At 41.8% G+C, this 20,000-nt stretch overlaps 1 protein-coding gene across 1 annotated transcript in view; it reads right to left on the bottom strand.

Moving 5' to 3' along the window:
* Window positions 1–20,000, bottom strand: part of si:dkey-172j4.3 (diacylglycerol kinase eta) — a 121,386-nt gene that overhangs the window by 98,444 nt on the left and 2,942 nt on the right. Inside the window, 1 exon segment of the mRNA XM_053343169.1 lies at window positions 16,882–16,986. Coding sequence (XP_053199144.1) covers window positions 16,882–16,986 — 105 coding nt within the window.

Below are 20,000 nucleotides of genomic sequence, written 5' to 3'. Positions count from 1 at the left end.
AGACCTTTTTATCCACCTTGTTTCCTTTTACATGTTTTTTTAGAAAATTACAGTCAACAGGCTTCATTTAAATTAAATTATAGCTCATATCTGAGGTATAATTTCTCTGACCCGAGGACGTGGGAGTCCTGGAGAGTTAATATGCAGTTAGCTTCAGTAGCTGCAAACTTTATTTATTTACTGGTTTTGGTTTTTACTCTGAGACAGTTTGAAATGGTGTGTGTTTATTCCAGATGGGAGGAGACGAACTACAAACGGGAGGAGACGAACTACAAACGGGAGGAGACGAACTACAAACCGGAGGAGACGACTGCAAAAGGGAGGAGACGAACTACAAAAGGGAGGAGACGACTGCAAAAGGGAGGAGACGACTGCAAAAGGGAGGAGACGAATGCAAAAGGGAGGAGACGAATGCAAAAGGGAGGAGACGAACTACAAAAGGGAGGAGACGACTGCAAAAGGGAGGAGACGATTGCAAAAGGGAGGAGACTAACTACAAACGGGAGGAGACGAACTACAAACGGGAGGAGACGAACTACAAAAGGGAGGAGACGACTGCAAAAGGGAGGAGACGACTGCAAAAGGGAGGAGACGACTGCAAAAGGGAGGAGACGAATGCAAAAGGGAGGAGACGACTACAAACGGGAGGAGACGAACTACAAACGGGAGGAGATGAACTACAAACGGCAGGAGACGAACTACAAACGGGAGGAGACGACTGCAAACGGGAGGAGACGACTGCAAAAGGGAGGAGACGAATGCAAAAGGGAGGAGACAAACTACAAAAGGGAGGAGACGAACTACAAACCGGAGGAGACGACTGCAAAAGGGAGGAGACGAATGCAAAAGGGAGGAGACGACTACAAACGGGAGGAGACGAACTACAAACGGGAGGAGATGAACTACAAACGGCAGGAGACGAACTACAAACGGGAGGAGACGAACTACAAACGGGAGGAGACGAACAACAAACGGGAGGAGACGAACTACAAACGGGAGGAGACGAACTACAAACGGGAGGAGACGACTGCAAAAGGGAGGAGACAAACTACAAACGGGAGGAGACGAACTACAGACGGGAGGAGATGAACTACAGACGGGAGGAGACGAACTACAAATGGGAGGAGACGAACTACAAATGGGAGGAGACGACCTACAAACGGGAGGAGACGAACTACAAACGGGAGGAGATGATTGCAAAAGGGAGGAGACGAACTACAAACGGGAGGAGACGAACTACAAACGGGAGGAGACGACTGCAAAAGGGAGGAGACGAATGCAAAAGGGAGGAGACGAACTACAAACGGGAGGAGACGACTGCAAACGGGAGGAGACGAACTACAAACGGGAGGAGACGAACTACAAACGGGAGGAGACGAATGCAAAAGGGAGGAGACGAATGCAAAAGGGAGGAGACGAATGCAAAAGGGAGGAGACGAACTACAAACGGGAGGAGACGACTGCAAAAGGGAGGAGACGACTGCAAAAGGGAGGAGACGAACTACAAAAGGGAGGAGACGAACTACAGACGGGAGGAGATGAACTACAGACGGGAGGAGACGAACTATAAAAGGGAGGAGACGACTACAAACGGGAGGAGACGACTGCAAAAGGGAGGAGACGAACTACAAACGGGAGGAGACGAACTACAGATGGGAGGAGACAAACTATAAAAGGGAGGAGACAAACTATAAAAGGGAGGAGACGAACTACAAATGGGAGAAGACGAACTACAAACGGGAGGAGACGACTGCAAAAGGGAGGAGACGATTAGTTTCTTAATCTTCTCAGAAAAGAGTTAACCTTTGTGTCATCCTTTCGAGTCAAATGGACCCCGTCTGTTTTGACTTCTTTCCTTTCCTCCCTTCCTTCCTCCCTCCTTTCCTTCCTTCTTCCTTCCTCCCTTCTTTCCTTCCTTCTTTTCTTTCCTCCCTCCTTCCCTTCCTTCTTCCCTCCCTTCTTCCTCCCTCCTTTCCTTCCTTCCTTCCTCCCTCGTTTCCTTCCTTCCCTCCTTTCCTTCCTTCTTCCTCCCTCCCTTCCTTCTGTCCTTTCCTCCATTTCTTCCTCCCTGTTTCCTTCCTTTCTTCCTTCCTCTCTTCTTTCCTTGACTCGAGGACAACAGGGGGGTTAAATTAAGTTCAAAACCCAAAAATACTCTGTTTACTGTCACGACTGATGAAGAAAGACATTAAATCATCACATATTTGCTTAAAAACATGACTAAAACTAGACTCTTTCTTTAAAATCCAAGACGTTTGTAGTGTAAAAAAAACATCTTCAGTATTTAAATAGATTTTAAGACTTTTATTCTGAAATCCGGGTGGAGTCAGAAGCAGCTCGTTTCTCACCTGGGATAAAAGCCGAATCACATGATCTTCACCTCCGCACGCGGTCAGCCTTTCACCGTCCATGCTGCCGTTAGAGTTAAAGTCAGTGTCGATCTGACGAGCTCAACATCAGAGTTTTAATCTGCTGATGAAGACGGTGAGAAACGAGTGAAAACGATGAAAAGAAGGAAGTAGGGAACCATTGAGTCGAGCTGTTTTTATCTTTAAAATCGATGATTCGGCAGCAAACTAACGAGAAAACAAACCTTTTAAAACCTGAAATAAGCTGATAAGGTTCATGATTAAGGAAGTAGGTGAAGGTGGTGATGAAAGAGTGACTTCAAGGGAACTAGAAAGAAAGATAGAAGGGAAGAAAGTGCATCACAAAAAGATAGATACCTGTAGAAAGAGAGAGATAGAGAGATATAGAGAGAGGAAACTTAAAGGTATAGAAGATCTAGAGATGTTGAAAAAGAAGACAAGAGTGAAGAGATGAAGGGGAAGACAGGATGAAAGGAGGAGGGGGGAAGGAAGAAAGAGAGGAGAGGAGAAAGAAGAAAGGGGAGAGAGAGAAGAGAGGGAAGAAAGGGAAGAGAGGAGAGAGAAGAGAGGGAAGAAAGGGAGGAGAGGAGAGAGAAGAGAGGGAAGATACGGAGGAGAGGAAAAAAAGGGAGGAGAGAAAGGAGAGGAGAGGAGAGAGGGAAGAAAGGGAGGAGCCGAGGGGGAGAGAGGGAAGAAAGGGAGGAGAGGGAGGAGAGGAGATAGGGAAGAAAGGGAGGATAGGGAAGAAAGGGAGGAGAGGAGAGAGAAGAGAGAGAAGAGAGGGAGGAGAGGAGAGAGAGAAGAGAGGGAAGAAAGGGAGGATATGGAAGAAAGGAAGGAGAGGAGAAAGAGGAGAGAGAGAAGAAAGAGAGGAGAGGAGAGAGGGAAGAAAGGGAGGAGAAGAAAGGGAGGAGAGAGAAGAGAGGAGAGCTTGTGAGAGATCAAAGGAGGAATAAAATGAAACCAGGTGGCGTCAATGAAAAGAGAGAAAATTCAAATAAGAAGGGCGACAAAATAAAAGATAAACACACTGAACCAAAAAAGAAAAAGAAAGAGTAGAAATAGAAAAAGGAAGTGAAACTGTGTCTGAAAAAAACACCCACAAAGTTCCTCTTTTTAAAAATAAAATGAAGATGTTTAACTTTTAATTTAAATAACGTCCAAAAATAAAAATATTTATATATAAAAAAAGATTTTAAGTTGTTTTTTTATCACTTTTTTTGGCATTTTATTCTTTTAAATATGAATAATTTGCATTTAAATTAACATATTCTACATTATCGTGAGTTAATCTCCTATATTAGATGATTGGAAGTGATACAAGTCTTTCAAAAAGTGTTTAAATCAACTTTAAATCAACATGTTTGATTCTCTTAAAGCATTCACAAACTCCTTTTAAGGACTTCCTGTTTCCCCCTTTCACTATAAAGCGGAGTTTTTAAACGACTTCCTGTTTTTCTTTTGACTGTGACGAGTCCTCGCTGTGTAGAGGGGGAACATGAGGTCAAATCAATAGAAACTGAGTCACTGAGGCTCCGGTTTAACTGACAAACCGACTCAGCATTTAGAGACGCTGTGTGTGTGTGTGTGTGTGTGTGTGTGTGTGTGTGTGTTTGTGTGTGTGTGTGTGTGTGTTTGTGTGTGTGTGTGTGTGTGTGTGTGTGTGTTGTGAGGACATTTCGGCCGGTTCTCATAACGTCAAAGTATAATTTGAGGGTTAAGATTTGGTTTAAAAGGTAAAGGTTTAGGTTCAGTTAAGGGTAAAGGTTGGATTTAGGCGTTTTGAGCATCCTCACAAGTACATAAAGACAAATATGTGTGTGTGTGTGTTCTGTCTTAGCATACTTTCTGGGGACGCATTTTAAGTTAAATGGGGGACGTCTTGTCTAATTGTGGGAATAAAGCTGGTTTCTGGGTCAGTGGTTCTGGTTAAGAGTTAAGGAAGTTGTGGTTATGGTTTAGGTTGGATTTTAGGTGTTTAGTTGTCATGGTTACGGTTGGGGAATGCATTATGTCCTCATTAGGACATGAAGACCAATGTGTGTGAGTGTGTTGTGAGGACATTTTGGCCAGTCCTCATAACTTTAAAAAGACAATTTAAGGATTAAGACATGGGTTTAAGGTTACCGTTAGTATCAAGTTTAGGTTCAGGTTAGGGTAAAGTGTGTGTGTGTGTGTGTCTGTTAACCTACTTTCTGGGGACCGGTTTAATACCAGTTAATTGGGGACGTCTTGTCTAATAGTGGGGAGAAAAAGCAGACTTTTGGGTCAGTGGTTCTGGTTAAGAGTTAAGTATGTTATGATTTGGGTTAAGGTTGGATTTAGGCATTTAGTTGTCATGGTTACGGTTTGGAATGTATTACATCATTACGTGTCCTCATAAGGACATAAAGACCAACGTGTGGGTGTTAAGAGGACATTTTGGCCCTTATAACTTCAAAAAAGCAACGTCAGGTAAAAAAGTTGGGTTTAGGTGTTTAGTTATGATGATTAAGTCTAGTGTGGCGATGAGTGTCTTCAAAAGTACATAAAGACATAGTGAGTGTGTGTTCTGTCTTCGCCTACTTTCAGGGGACACATTTTTAAGACCAATTAAATGGGGACGTTTCGGGAAAAAAAAGCTGATTTATGAGTCAGTGGTTCTGGTTAAGAGTTAAGGAAGTTGTGGTTATGGTTAAGGTTGGATTTAGGCATTTAGTTGTCATGGTTAGGGTTGGGAAATGTATTACATCATTACGTGTCCTCATAAGGACATAAAGACCAATGTGTGTGAGTGTGTTGTGAGGACATATTGGCCGGTCCTCATAACATCAAAAATGTAATTTAAGACTTGTTTTTAATGTTACGGTTAGTATCAGATTTAGGTTCAGATTAGGGTAAAGTGTGTGAGAGTGTGTCTGTCTTAGCTACTTTCTGGGGACCGGTTTAATACCAGTTAATTGGGGGACATCTTGTCTAATAGTGGCGAGAAAAGGCAGATTTATGAGTCAGTGGTTCTGGTTAGGGGTTGAACAAGTTATGGTTATGGTTAAGGTTTGGGTTAAGGTTGGATTTAGGCATTTAGTTGTCATGGTTACAGTTTGGAATGTATTACATCATTACGTGTCCTCATCAGGACATAAAGACAAACGTGTGTGTGTGTGTGTGTTCTATCTTAGCCTACTTTCTGGGAACATGTTTTAATACCAGCTAACTTGTCCAATTATGGGAAAAGAAAGCTGATATTTTAGTCTCAGTGGTTCAGTGTTAAAGCTTTAAGGAAGTTGTGGTTATGGGTTTAGGTGACGGTAAGTCTCCAGGAAATGAACACAAGTCTATGAAACGTAAGTCGTCTGTAAGTCTCTCCACACATCTTCATGCACGCCTGAGTAAACTCCAGCATGTATGATTAACACAGTCCATGTACAGTAATTTCATTATAGCAAATCAATAATGCACACTGTGTCCATTGTGCGTCTTGTCGAGTTAGGCGCTTTAACATAGATTACCTATAAAATCAGAGCAGTGATACTAGAAGCCTGCTGGTTTGAGCTTTTCAACCATTAATATCTAAGAAAAGGTTTTAAAATTATAAAGAAAACTGCAGCTGCCTTTATATTTCCCCAACAGCAGATAGTTTTTAAATCCCCCCCTCAAGTAGAAGTTTGTTACTCCAGAAATGTATTTTTTGGCTCGACTTGCAACCCTTACCTGCCAAGAAACATTTCTTTAATTAATAAGCACTTCTTGTTTCTTCTTGTAATATTTTTTAAAAGCTTAAATAGAAAGACTGAAGACACAATGACGCTGACTACAAGATCATTTGAAACCTCCTGTTGTCCTCAGGTGAAGGAAGGACAGAAGAAGGAAGGAAGGAGAGAAGGAAGGAAGGAAGGAAGGAAGGAAGGAAGAAAGCAAGCAAGGAAGGAAGGAAGGAAGGAAATGAGTAGGGAGGGAGGGAGACAGGAGGAAGGAAGGGAGGAAGGAAATGAGTAAGGATGACAAGAGGAAGGAATATAGGAGAGAAGGAAGGAAGGAAGGAGTAAGGAGGGAAGGTGGGAGGAAAAGAGGAAGGAAGGAAGGAAAGGAGTAAGGAGGGAAGGAGGAAGGAAGGAAGGAAGGAAGGAGGGAAAGGAGTAAGGAGGGAAGGAGGAAGGAAGGAAAGAAAGGAGTAAGGAGGGAGAGAGGAAGGAAAGGAGTAAGGATGACAAGAGGAAGGAATTTAGGAGAGAAGGAAGGAAGAAAGGAAGGAAAGGAGTAAGGAGGGAGGGAGGAAGGAAAGGAGAAAGGAAGGAAGGCTGGAAGGAGGAGGGAGCAAAGAAAGGAAGGAAAGGAGTAAAGGAGGGAGGGAGGAAGGAAAGGAGAAAGGAAGGAAGGATGGAAGGAGGAGGGAGCAAAGAAAGAACGGTGGAGTGGAAGAAGTAAGGAAGGAAAGAAGGAACAGTCAAAAGAGACGGGGTCAGTTTGACCCGGGAGGACGACAGGAAGTTTAAATTCCCATCTTCTCTTTCTCTCATTTTATTGGTGATTTTCTACTGTTTTTTTTAACGTGGAGCAACTTACGAGCAACTAAAGTGATGTCATACGCAATAGATTCAGCTTTTTGATTTTTGAGCTGCTACTTATGAGATTAGCTTTTCCTCAAAGTGGAAAACAACAACAACAACGAAAAAACCAAAGTACCTCCGAAGCAGATCTATAAGAAACCAACAATACCCTTCATTCATTCCTACCTTCCTACCTAACCTCCTTCCTTCCTCCCTTCCTACCTAACCTCCTTCCTTCCTCCCTTCCTACCTAACCTCCTTCCTTCCTACCTTCCTACCTAACCTCCTTCCTTCCTCCCTTCCTACCTAACCTCCTTCCTTCCTTCCTACTTTCCTTTATTCCTTCCTTCTGTCTGTCCATCCCTCCTTCCTTCATTCCTTCCTTCTTACTTTCCTTTATTCCTTCCTTCTGTCTGTCCATCCCTCCTTCCTTCATTCCTTCCTTCCTACTTTCCTTCATTCCTTCCTTCTGTCTGTCCATCCCTCCTTCCTTCATTCCTTCCTTCCTACCTACCTACCTACCTTCCTTCCTTCCTTCTGTCTGTCCATCCCTCCTTCCTTCCTTCCTATCTTCCTTCCTTCTGTCTGTCCATCCCTCCTTCCTTCATTCCTTCCTTCCTACCTACCTACCTTCCTTCCTTCCTTCCTTCCTTCTGTCTGTCCATCCCTCCTTCCTTCCTACCTACCTACCTTCCTTCCTTCCTTCTGTCTGTCCATCCCTCCTTCCTTCCTTCCTTCTGTCTGTCCATCCCTCCTTCCTTCATTCCTTCCTTCCTACTTTCCTTTATTCCTTCCTTCTGTCTGTCCATCCCTCCTTCCTTCATTCCTTCCTTCCTACTTTCCTTTATTCCTTCCTTCTGTCTGTCCATCCCTCCTTCCTTCATTCCTTCCTTCCTATCTTCCTTCATTCCTTCCTTCCTACTTTCCTTCATTCCTTCCTTCCTTCTGTCTGTCCATCCCTCCTTCCTTCCTTCCTATCTTCCTTCCTTCTGTCTGTCCATCCCTCCTTCCTTCCTTCCTATCTTCCTTCCTTCTGTCTGTCCATCCTTCCTTCATTCCTTCCTTCATTCCTTCCTTCTGTGTGTCCATCCCTCCTTCCTTCCTTCCTATCTTCCTTCCTTCTGTCTGTCCATCCCTCCTTCCTTCCTTCCTATCTTCCTTCCTTCTGTCTGTCCATCCCTCCTTCCTTCCTTCCTATCTTCCTTCCTTCTGTCTGTCCAGCCCTCCTTCCTTCCTTCCTTCCTTCCTTCCTTCTGTCTGTCCATCCCTCCTTCCTTCCTATCTTCCTTCCTTCTGTCTGTCCATCACTCCTTCCTACCTTCCTGCTCTAATATTGTGTCCCCCACTTAATTAAAATATTACATTATAGAAGCAAAAGTGGCTAAAATCTCAACAAAGTACCTCCGAAGCAGATCTATAAGAAACCAACAACACTGACTGACACCAGTAACTCCGTGCAGCAGCAGAGATAAGATCTGTTATCTGCAGCCTTCGGTCTGTTTGCTGCACGCTCCGAGACTCTCAACTCATTATTGATCTGCAGCTTTCGTGTCACATGAAACTCGACGATAAGCTATAAACATAAAAATTGAACTTAAACTTCCGCTATAGAAAAGATCTTTTAAACAACAAAAACATTCATATAATAAATTTTAAAAAACACACGGTTGATGATGTGGAAAGCCGCCTTAAGAGTGTTTATTCCACCTTAAGAGTGTTTATTCCACCTTAAGAGTGTTTATTCCACCTTAAGAGTGTTTATTCCACCTTAAGAGTGTTTATTCCACCTTAAGGAAACTAAACAATAAGTTAGGTGCATTTTTTAAATTTTTTTTATTCCGACACTTAAATAGCCGAGCTGAGCTTCCTCCGATCCTGCCAACCTGTTGTGATGATGACGGTAAACACGAGGTATTACTGTGTGTGTGTGTGTGTGTGTGTGTATTTCTTATATTATATAACTCTGGATCTGCTACTTTCCACTCTACCTCCATCTCCATCTCTCTCTCTCTCTCTCTCTCTCTCTCTCTCCGCTCTTTTCCATCTCTCAGTATTGACCCACACACTATTGCAGCTGTATCACATCAAGCCAAGGGGCATAAATCAAAGCACACACACACACACACACACACACACACACACACACACACACACACACACACACACACACACACACACACACACACACACACACACACACACACACACACACACACACACACACACACACACACACACATAACTCGTCCTCATCTCTATTGCAGCGAACACCCACACAGACTTCTGCACTGGGAGCGAGAGATGCAGATATATTAAGTGTCTTTTTTTCTGTTTTTTTTTAAATCCAAAAGCAACGTGCAGGAAATCCAAAAAATGTAAAAACTAATAGTGTTACCTGTTGGGTCGCTACCAGAAATATGAGTGGTTATATAATCTGGAGTGATGCTGCTGCTATTTTAGTAAAAGAGGGGAAAAGTTTAGAGATTTATTGATTGTTCCTTATTTCATCTGAGGGGTAAAAAAAGAAAAGAGGGGGGGGGGTTATATAAAAGAGTAAAAAAAAGGAAAAGAAGGTTGAAGATGATAAAAGTATAATGTGCATGCAGGTGTTTTATTTCCATTTTAGGAGGAAAAATGGGATGAAAATGGTGGAAACATGCTGAGAAATTAATATTAATTTTATAAACAGAAAAGAAGGGAGAGAGGAAGAGAGGAGGAAAAAAGGAATGAAAGAGCGGAGAGACAAAAGGAGAGGAAAGAAAAGGAGATGGAACCTCATATGGGAGAGAAACATAATGAAGGGACTGCCCTTTTCTGTGTGTGTGTGTCTGTCTGTGTATGTGTGTGTGTGTGTGTGTGTGTGTGTGTGTGTGTGTGTGTGTGTGTGTGTGTGTGTGTGTGTGTGTGTGTGAGGCTTTGAGTAGGCCGAACACACACACACACACACACACAAACACACACACACTTCACAGAAGCAGTTTGCTCTTCCGCCTCATTCTCTTCCTGTGTCTCCTTTATTTTCCACACAGTAAATGAGAGCAAAGCAAACAGGAGGAGGAGGAGGAGGAGGAGGAGGAGGAGGAGGAGGAGGAAGGATGGAGGGAGGGAGAGGGGGGGGGGGGGAAGGAAAGAAAGGAAAGAAAGAAAAGAAAGAGTGTGAAACCTTATGCAACTCAGCCTGGAGGTAGAAAAGAGAGAAAGAGAGAATCCAGCAGGCAGGTCAGTCTTCAACATGAACTTGTGAAACTGTCGACTGATGCCACCAAAAAAAAAAAAAAAACCCTCAAAGCTCAAAAACATGTTGGCAGTAAAACCAAACATCACATGTCCATTTCCCCCCCACCCGACAAAAAAAAAAAAAAAAACCCGCCTCCGACTGCTTCCTGTTGCATGAAACTGCTTGTAGTTATGCCAACATTTAAAAAAAAAAAAAAAAAAAAAAAGGTTCCCCGCGGAGTTTACCTTGAGTGTTATTCACTGCAGGGCTGTTTGTGTGCTGGAGGTCATTTCCCCTTTAAGATGTTCACTAAGCTGCTTCTTCATGCATCTTAAATCTTTTATTTGTTGTTTATTGTGCTTCTTCTTTGCAGCATGTGTCATATTTATATTAAAAAAAAAACATCCTCTAGTGCTACTGGAGGTCATGAACTTTATTTATCTGACAGTGAATGGAGAAAAATATCAAAAGTTTCCATTTGAGTAGCAAAGATTTGAGCTATATGAATAAAGCTATTATTATTATGATGGTGATAATGATAGTAACCGCTAGCTACTTAGCCAGCGAGCTAACTGGTTTTTAAGTGTAATCTGATTTATTAAAAGGTATGCATGAGTAAAAATGTGTGCAAACTTGATTTACCTGCAAAAAAATGAAGTGCAAGTTGAGGTTTGCATCTTTAAAATGTGCATAAAAGATAAATAAGTGATAAAAGCTAGTGCTACTGAAGCTCATTAACTTTAATTAAATATGTCAGTCAGTCGAGAAAAACGTCAAAAATCTTCCCTTCAAGTATCAAACATTTAAATTTTAAAGTAAAATCCATTAATTCTGATGTAAATCAGCATGTTTTGTATTTAAGCTTTACTTTTTATTATGATGATGATAGTAACCGATAGCTACTTAGCCAGCGAGCTAACTGGTTTTTAAGTGTAATCTGATTTACTAAAAGGTTAGCATGTTTAAAATCGTGTGCAAACTTGACATCAACTGCAAAAAAATGAAGTGCAAGTTTATCTACTAATTTGGCACATTGAGGTTTGCATCTTTCAAATGTGCAAAAAGATAATAAGCGCTGTGCATACTGAACTAGCATGTGTCCCATTTATATATAAAAAAGTCCTCTAGTGCTACTGGAGGTCATGAACTTTATTTAAATCTGCCAGTCAGTGGAGAAAAGTTTCCTTCAAGTATCAAACAACCTTCCTTCCTTCCTCCTTTCCTCCCTCCCTCCTTCCTTCTTTCTTCCCTCTATCCTACCTTCCATCCATCTTTCCTCCGTCCTCCCTTCCTTCCTTCCTTCTTTCTTCCCTCTATCCTACCTTCCGTCCTTCTTTCCTCCCTCTATCCTACCTTCCTTCCTTCTTCCCTCCCTTCCTTCTTTCTTTTCCTCCTTTCCTCCCTCCCTTCCTTCCCTCTTCCTCCCTTCCTTCCACCTTTCCTTTCTCCTTCCTCCCTCCCTTCCTTCTTTCTTCCCTCCCTGCCTTCCTTTCCTCCTTTCCTTCCTCCCTCCCTCCCTCCCTTCCTTCCTTCCTCCTTTCCTCCCTTCCTTCCTTCTTCCTCCCTTAACTAAACTAGTGAATCTATGCTTTGCTCTCCACCTTCATAATAAAGCTTCATATCTATTGAGAGATATATCTTTGCTTCTTCTTCTTCTGTCCTGGTAAATATATTCAGTTTACAACGTTTAGACTCCAGGAAGGAATGAAAAGCAGCTAAATGACTCCAACGTGTCAGAATAATGTGCATAGTTTAACATATTTAGCACGATAGCAGTTTCAGTTTGTCTCTCTTTGCTCTTCTTATGATTCAGGTTTGACGACATTTCTGCAGAAATCATATCGATCATTATCTGGTTATTGATCCATATCATGAGGTTTGTATCTGTTGCTATGGAAACTCATATAGAAATATAGAAACTAGAGCTTTCCTACTTCTTAAAACCAGTACGTCAAGTCCTTCACAATAAAAGCATCCCAAGGTTACATTCATTACAGATCAAATTGACCCTTTCTGTTTTGACTGTTCCTTCTTTTGTTCCTTCCTTCCTTCCTCCCCTTCCTTCCAGCTTTCTTTCCTCCTTTCTACCTTCCTTGCCTCCATTCCTCCTTTCTTCCTTCCTTCCTTTCTTCCATCCTTCCTTCCTTCCTTCCAGCTTTCTTTCCTCCTTTCTTCCTTCCTTCCTTTCTTCCATCCTTCCTTCCAGCTTTCTTTCCTCCTTTCTTCCTTCCCTCCATTCCTCCTTTCCTTCCTTCTTCCTCCCTTCCATACTTCCTCCCTTTCCTTCCTTCTTCCTCCCTTCCATCCTTCCTTCCTTCCTTTTTTCCTCCCTTCCATCCTTCCTTCCTTCTTTTCCTCCTTCCTTCCTTTCTTCCTCCCTTCCAGCCTTCCTTCCTTCCTTTCTTCATCCCTTCTTTCCCTCCTTCCTTCTATCTTTCCTTCCTTCCTTCCATCTTTCCATCCTTCCTTCCTTCCTTCAAGCTTTCTTTCCTTCCTTCTTCCTCCCTTCCATCCTTCCAGCCTTCCTTCCTTCCTTTCTTCATCCCTTCCATCCTTCCTTCCTTCCTTCCTTCCTTAAAACCAGTTCATTCATTCCTAAGAGCTTTATTTGATCTTGTCTCATGTGGCCTGCAGGATGGGAAGGGTTCAGGTTAAAGAAGAAGAAGAAAAACAATCCCACACACGTTTAAACTCTCCGATTCTCACGAAAGATTATCCAACAAGCTCAAACACGTACGTCAAGCCCTTCACAATAAAAGCATCCCAAGGTCAGTTTCATTACAGATCATTAACTCTTTACATACTGTTCTTATTCTGACTCATAATTAATCTTTACATCTATTCACATTCATAAAATCCCCCGTCAGTTATTAATAAACGTATGATTCATCCTTAATGAAGAGTTTATTCTATTTATGTATGTTAAAAAACAGATTTAAAATCACTGTTTAATGCTCCAGGAGAATATTTTAGTAGAATATGAAGAATGCAGCAATATGTTTAATGGTGATTTCGTGATATTTGGATTTTTGCATATATGAAAATATATCAATTTTGTATATTCAGAGTCATATTAGTCAAAATCCACCTTAAATAAATGAGTATAGGGTGTCTTTATAGATCTCAAATGTCTGTTTTGACTGTTCCTTCCTTCCCTCCTTCCTTTCTTCCTTTCTTTCCTCCCTTCCTTCTGTCCTTCTTTCCTCCCTCCCTCCTTCCTCGCCTTTTTCCTCCCTTCCGTCCTCCTTTCCTTCCTTGCCTTCCTTGCCTTCTTCCTCCCTTCCTTCCTCCTTTCCTTCCTTCCTCCTTTCCTTCTTCTGTCCTTCTTTCCTTCCCTCCTCTGTCCCTCCTTTCCTTCCCTCCTTCCTTCCTTCTTTCCTTTCTTTCCTCCCTTCCTTCTGTCCTTCTTTCCTCCTTCCTGCCTCCCTTCCTTCCCTCCTTGCTTCCTTCCTTTCCTTCCTCCCTTCCTTCCTTCCTTTCCTTCCTTCTTCTGTCCTTCTTTCCTCCCTCCCTCCCTCCCTCCTTCCTTCCTTCCCTTCTTCCTTCCTTCCTTCCTTCCTCCCTTCCTTCTCTTGACTCGAGGACAACAGGAGGGTTAAGAATAAACCAAAACAGTAAAACCTTAAAAACTTGAGACTATGACTCAAAAACTCACACAAAGATCGATTACAGTGAGATGAAATAAACCAAAAACCTAAAACTTGCATTAGATTTGAGTGTCTTAGTCTTATTTTTTAGGATTTTGGTTCATTTCAACTCACTGCAATCAATCCTAAAATGCGATTAGATGATGTCATCGCCTCCATTTTTAAGGATTTGGCTAATTTCTATCTCACTGCGAGGCTACGGGACGCTCAAAACTCATATAAGTATTGATTTCAGTCAGTTCAAACTGATGCAAGATATTTAATTTACAGCCAACACACACACACACACACACACACACACACACACACACACACACACACACACACACACACACACACACACACACACACACACACACACACACATCTCCAGAGTGTCAAATGAAATGTAAAATGACACAAGCCCAATCTTCTAGGGGCTACCATCAGATATGGCATCTGTGTTAATTATTCGGAAGCTCGTGTGTGTGTGTGTGTGTGTGTGTGTGTGTGTGTGTGTGTGTGTGTGTGTGTGTGTGTGTGTGTGTGTGTGTGTGTGTGTGTGTGTGTGTGTAGTGAATTAATCTAATAGTGTCAGGGTGTTTTGTCACAGTTGATAAGAATTAGCACCTCCTTAACAAGTGTGCTGACAGAGTGCCACTCTGATGAGAAAAAAGGAGGGGGGGGGGGGGGTTGATGGAGGGGAAATGAGGCGAGGCGAGACACACACACACACACACACACACACACACACACACACACACGTACACACACATAAACAAACGAAGAGGGATACACAAACAGCGCTAATCCGCTCAGGCCATTGTTTTTGTCACTGAAGCATAATCCAGGAGTCGATGAGTAGCTTAATCTGGGTCACATGACATGTAGGTGCACACACACACACATTACACACACACACACACACACACACACAAAGAGAGAGAGAGAGAGAGAGAGAGAGAGAGCGAGAGAGAGAGAGAGAGAGAGAGAGAGAGAGATGTTTACATGAAGTATTAATCATGGTATTCTCTCAGCCAATAGGAAGGCTGCTGGGTGATGACATCATCGCACACACAAAAAATGACATCATCACTGTGCGTCAGCAGGATGACTTCATATGTTAACAAAATAAAATAATAACCAAGTAAAACACAGGTGACGCCAAAAGAAGCTTCAAAGTCACCTGTTGTATTGGATTTCTTCACGTCGCCATGGCAACGCCTCTGTTTATCACCCCTCACCATACTCCCCCCCCCCCCCCCCCCGCCCCCACCCCGCTACATTACAATGGTGTCCTGATAACCGATCAATATAACACTGATACCCGATACCATTATTATTACACCGTGTCATTATGGGATGTTGTGGTCGTTGCCGTGACAACAGGGAGGGGTTACCAGAGTGCCATGTTATCCTTATCGATCGGAGCGTGATTTACAGTTGACGGTCGATGCACGTAATGGATAACAATCATTTATACACACACACATGCACATGCACACACACACACACACACACACATACACAGATGATGACCAAAATATTATTATGTGTGTGTGTGTGTGTGTGTGTGTGTGTGTGTGTGTGTGTGTGTGTGTGTGTGTGTGTGTGTGTACTGGAAATAATGCATTTATCATTGTTATTGGTTTATCAATAACTAATGAGATGTGTGTGTGTGTGTGTGTGTGTGTGTGTGTGTGTCTGTGTGTGTGTGTGTGTGTGTGTTTGCCAGTAACAGGCCACTAAAAACCTGTTAATATCTTACGGTAACAACACACACACACACACGCAAACACACACAAAACACACACTCCAGATGCCGATAAGTGAGAGGGAAACTCACACTCTCACACTCACACACACACACACACACACACACACACACACACACACACACACACAGAAACTGATTACGTCAGTTTCTTGAACGCGACTCGTCATCGCCGTGGCGGCAAAAACAAAATGACGCATACAGGAAGTGCTGCAGGAAGTCAGCTGACCTCAGCAGACTGAGACAAGGCGAAGGAGGGGGGGGGGGGGGGCAGCGATAAGATCTGAGGTCTGATTTATAGACGTAAGACACACAGATAATGTAATAAGATCCTTCAGTGATAATAATGTGTGTGTGTATGTGTGTGTGTGTGTGTGTGTGTGTGTGTGTGTGTGTGTATATATATGTGTGTGTGTGTGAGACAGGTGTCCTTCAAATAACTTCAAAATGTTTAATAAGACTTCCCATTGAAACTCTAATATGAAAAAAACTCACTCCATGACTTCCTCCCTAATCCCCCTTCACAATAAGAGCACCTCTTAAAATGTTGAGAAACAGCCGATAAACCAACATCTATAAACACAAGTTGCACCTTCCTGTCGTTCTCCCGGGTCAAATTGACCCCGTCTGTTTTGATTGTTCCTTCTTTCCGTCCTACTTTCCTCCTTCCCTCCCTCCCTTCCATCCTTCCTTCCTTCGTTCCCTCCTTCCTCCCTTCCATCCTTCCTTCCTCCCTCCCTTCTAGCTTTCCTTTCTTCCTCCCTTCCTTCGTCCTTTCTTCCTCCCTTCCATCCATTCTTCCTTCATTCCCTCCTTTCCTTCTTTCTTCCTCAATTCCTCCTTTCCTTCCTTCTTTCTCCCTTTCATCCTTCCTTCCTTCTTTCTCCCTTCCATCCTTCCTTTTTCCTCCCTTCCTTCTTTCCTCCCTTCCATCCATCCTTTCTTCCTCCTTTCCTTCCTTCTTCCTCCCTTCCATCCTTCCTTCCCCCCTTTCCTTCTTTCTTCCTCCCGTCCTCCTTTCTTTCTTCCTCCCTTCCATCCTTCCTTCCTTCCTTCTTCCTCCCTCCTCCCTCCTCCCTTCCTTCTTTCTTCCTCCATTCCTTTCTTCTTCTTCCCTTCCTCCTTTCCTTCCTTCTTTCTCCCTGCCTCCCTTCCATCCTTCCTTCCTTCCTTGACTCGAGGACAACAGGAGGGTTAAATCACCGACACAGACGAGAGACTTCGACTCCAGTTTCAGTTTCCCGACACTTTTCCAAACCTCTCGAAAAACAATCAGATACTCCACAAGCTCCAAGAGATAAAACACACACACACACATACACACACACACACACACACACACACACACACACACTCTCGTCTTTCCTACCTTTGCACGTATTTGCCCCGAGGTCGACACTTTGCGGATCAGCTTGTGTGATGTTTCTTCTTGCTCTCCGTCGCTGTCCGATGACTCTTCTCCCGCTTCTCCGGCCTGAAAGACGACAAAAAGAATCAATCAGTATCTCTCTCTTTTATTCTGAAAATACTCAACTTACAGTATAACAGGCACTAAGTGAGTAGAATAACTGTTCCACCCAGTAATCACTATCTCTCTCTTTTATTCTGAAAATACTCAACTCAACTTACAGTATAACAGGCACTAAGTGAGTAGAATAACTTTTCCCCACTCAGTATTCACTATCTCTCTCTTTTATTTTGAAAATACTCAACATATAACAGGCACTAGGTTGAGTAGAATAACTTTTCCCCACTCAGTAATCACTATCTCTCTTTTATTCTGAAAAACAACTTACAGTATAACATGCACTAGTTGAGTAGAATAACTTTTCCACTCAGTAATCACTAGCTCTCTCTTTTATTTTGAAAATACTCAACATATAACAGGCACTAGTTGAGTAGAATAACTTTTCCACTCAGTAATCACTATCTCTCTCTTTTATTCTGAAAATACTCAACAACATATAACAGGCACTAGTTAAGTAGAATAACTTTTCCAATCAGTAATCACTATCTCTCTCTTTTATTTTGAAAATACTCAACATATAACAGGCACTAGTTGAGTAGAATAACTTTTCCACTCAGTAATCACTATATCTCTCTTTTATTTTGAAAATACTCAACATATAACAGGCACTAAGTGAGTAGAATAACTTTTCCACTCAGTAACCACAATCTCTCTCTTTTATTCTGAAAATCCTCTATAAAAACAACTTACAGTATAACGGGCACTAAGTGAGTAGAATGACGTTTCCACTAAGTAATCACTATCTCTCTCTTTTATTCTGAAAATACTCAACATATAACAGGCACTAAGTGAGTATAATAACTTTTCCACTCAGTAATCACTGTCTCTCTCTTTTATTTTGAAAATACTCAACATATAACAGGCACTAAGTGAGTAGAATAACTTTTCCACTCAGTAATCACTATCTCTCTCTTTTATTCTGAAAATACTCAACAACATATAACAGGCACTAAGTTGAGTAGAATAACTTTTCCACTCAGTAATCACTAGCTCTCTCTTTTATTTTGAAAATACTCAATATATAACAGGCACTAGTTGAGTAGAATAACTTTTCCACTCAGTAATCACTATCTCTCTCTTTTATTCTGAAAATACTCAACATATAACAGGCACTAAGTGAGTAGAATAACTTTTCCACTCAGTAATCACTATCTCTCTCTTTTATTCTGAAAATACTCAACAACATATAACAGGCACTAAGTTGAGTAGAATAACTTTTCCACTCAGTAATCACTAGCTCTCTCTTTTATTTTGAAAATACTCAACATATAACAGGCACTAAGTTGAGTAGAATAACTTTTCCACTCAGTAATCACTAGCTCTCTCTTTTATTCTGAAAATACTCAACATATAACAGGCACTAGTTGAGTAGAATAACTTTTCCACTCAGTAATCACTAGCTCTCTCTTTTATTCTGAAAATACTCAACATATAACAGGCACTAGTTGAGTAGAATAACTTTTCCACTCAGTAATCATTAGCTCTCTCTTTTATTTTGAAAATACTCTATAAAAACAACTTACAGTATAACAGGCACTAAGTGAGTAGAATAACTTTTCCACTCAGTAATCACTGTCTCTCTCTTTTATTTTGAAAATACTCAACATATAACAGGCACTAAGTGAGTAGAATAACATTTCCACTCAGTAATCACTATCTCTCTCTTTTATTCTGAAAATACTCAACAACATATAACAGGCACTAGTTAAGTAGAATAACATTTCCACTCAGTAATCACTAGCTCTCTCTTTTATTCTGAAAATACTCATAACAGGCACTAGTTGAGTAGAATAACTTTTCCACTCAGTAATCATTATCTTTCTCTTTTATTCTGAAAATACTCAACAACATATAACAGGCACTAGTTAAGTAGAATAACTTTTCCACTCAGTAATCATTAGCTCTCTCTTTTATTCTGAAAATACTCAACATATAACAGGCACTAGTTGAGTAGAATAACTTTTCCACTCAGTAATCACTATCTCTCTCTTTTATTCTGAAAATACTCAACATATAACAGGCACTAGTTGAGTAGAATAACTTTTCCACTCAGTAATCACTATCTCTCTCTTTTATTCTGAAAATACTCATAACAGGCACTAGTTGAGTAGAATAAGTCGAACATAGACTCTGATAAGATCTGTTCTGTTTCAAACGTCTCATGTGTAGAAATGACAGAAAAACCGCTTCAAAGCAGAGCAGGAGGCAGAGTTTCAAAAACACTGAGGTCAAAAGTGCGAGGGAAAAAAAAAAGGCTCCTCCACTTCCTGTTCATCTTCCTATTTAGATATTTATTGGTGTTTAATTGATGTATATTTAGAAACAGCTTCCTCTGTTTCAGTTTCATTGACATGTTAGAAATCAACTGTGAGTCAATGAACCTGCTTTAAAGAGGAGCAGGAGGGTTCGGGGTCAAAGGTCAAAGGTCAAAGTAGCTTCTTCACTTCCTGTTAATCTTCATATTTAAAGTTTAATTGATGCAGATTTAAAAACTGCTGCAAGTCTCAACCTTCCTGTCGTCCTCCCGGGTCAAATTGACCCCGTCTAATTCTTCTTTCCTCCCTTCCTTCCTTCCTCCCTCCCTCCCTTCCTTCCTTATTTCCTTTCCTCCCTTCCTTCCTTCCTCCCTCCTTCCTTCTTCTTTCTTTCCTTCCTTCCTCCTTCTCTCTTTCTTTCCTCTATCCTTCTTTCCTACCTTCCTCCCTTCCTTCTTTCCTCTATCATTCTTTCCTCCCTTCCTTCTTTCCTCTGTCCTTCCTACCTTCCTTCTTTCCTCTGTCCTTCCTAACTTCTTTCCTCTGTCCTTCTTTCCTACATTCCTCCCTTCATTCTTTCCCCTGTCCCTCCTTCCTTCTTTCCTTTCCTCCCTTCCTTCCTTCCTTCCTTCCTCCCTCCTTTCCTTCCTTCATTCCCTCCTTTCCTACCTTCCTCCCTTTTTTCCTTCTTTCTATCCTTCCCTC

The sequence above is a fragment of the Scomber japonicus genome, chromosome 22, assembly GCF_027409825.1.
Source record: "Scomber japonicus isolate fScoJap1 chromosome 22, fScoJap1.pri, whole genome shotgun sequence".
Taxonomy (NCBI): Eukaryota; Metazoa; Chordata; class Actinopteri; order Scombriformes; family Scombridae; genus Scomber; species Scomber japonicus.
This window is presented reverse-complemented; position numbering and strand designations above follow the sequence as displayed.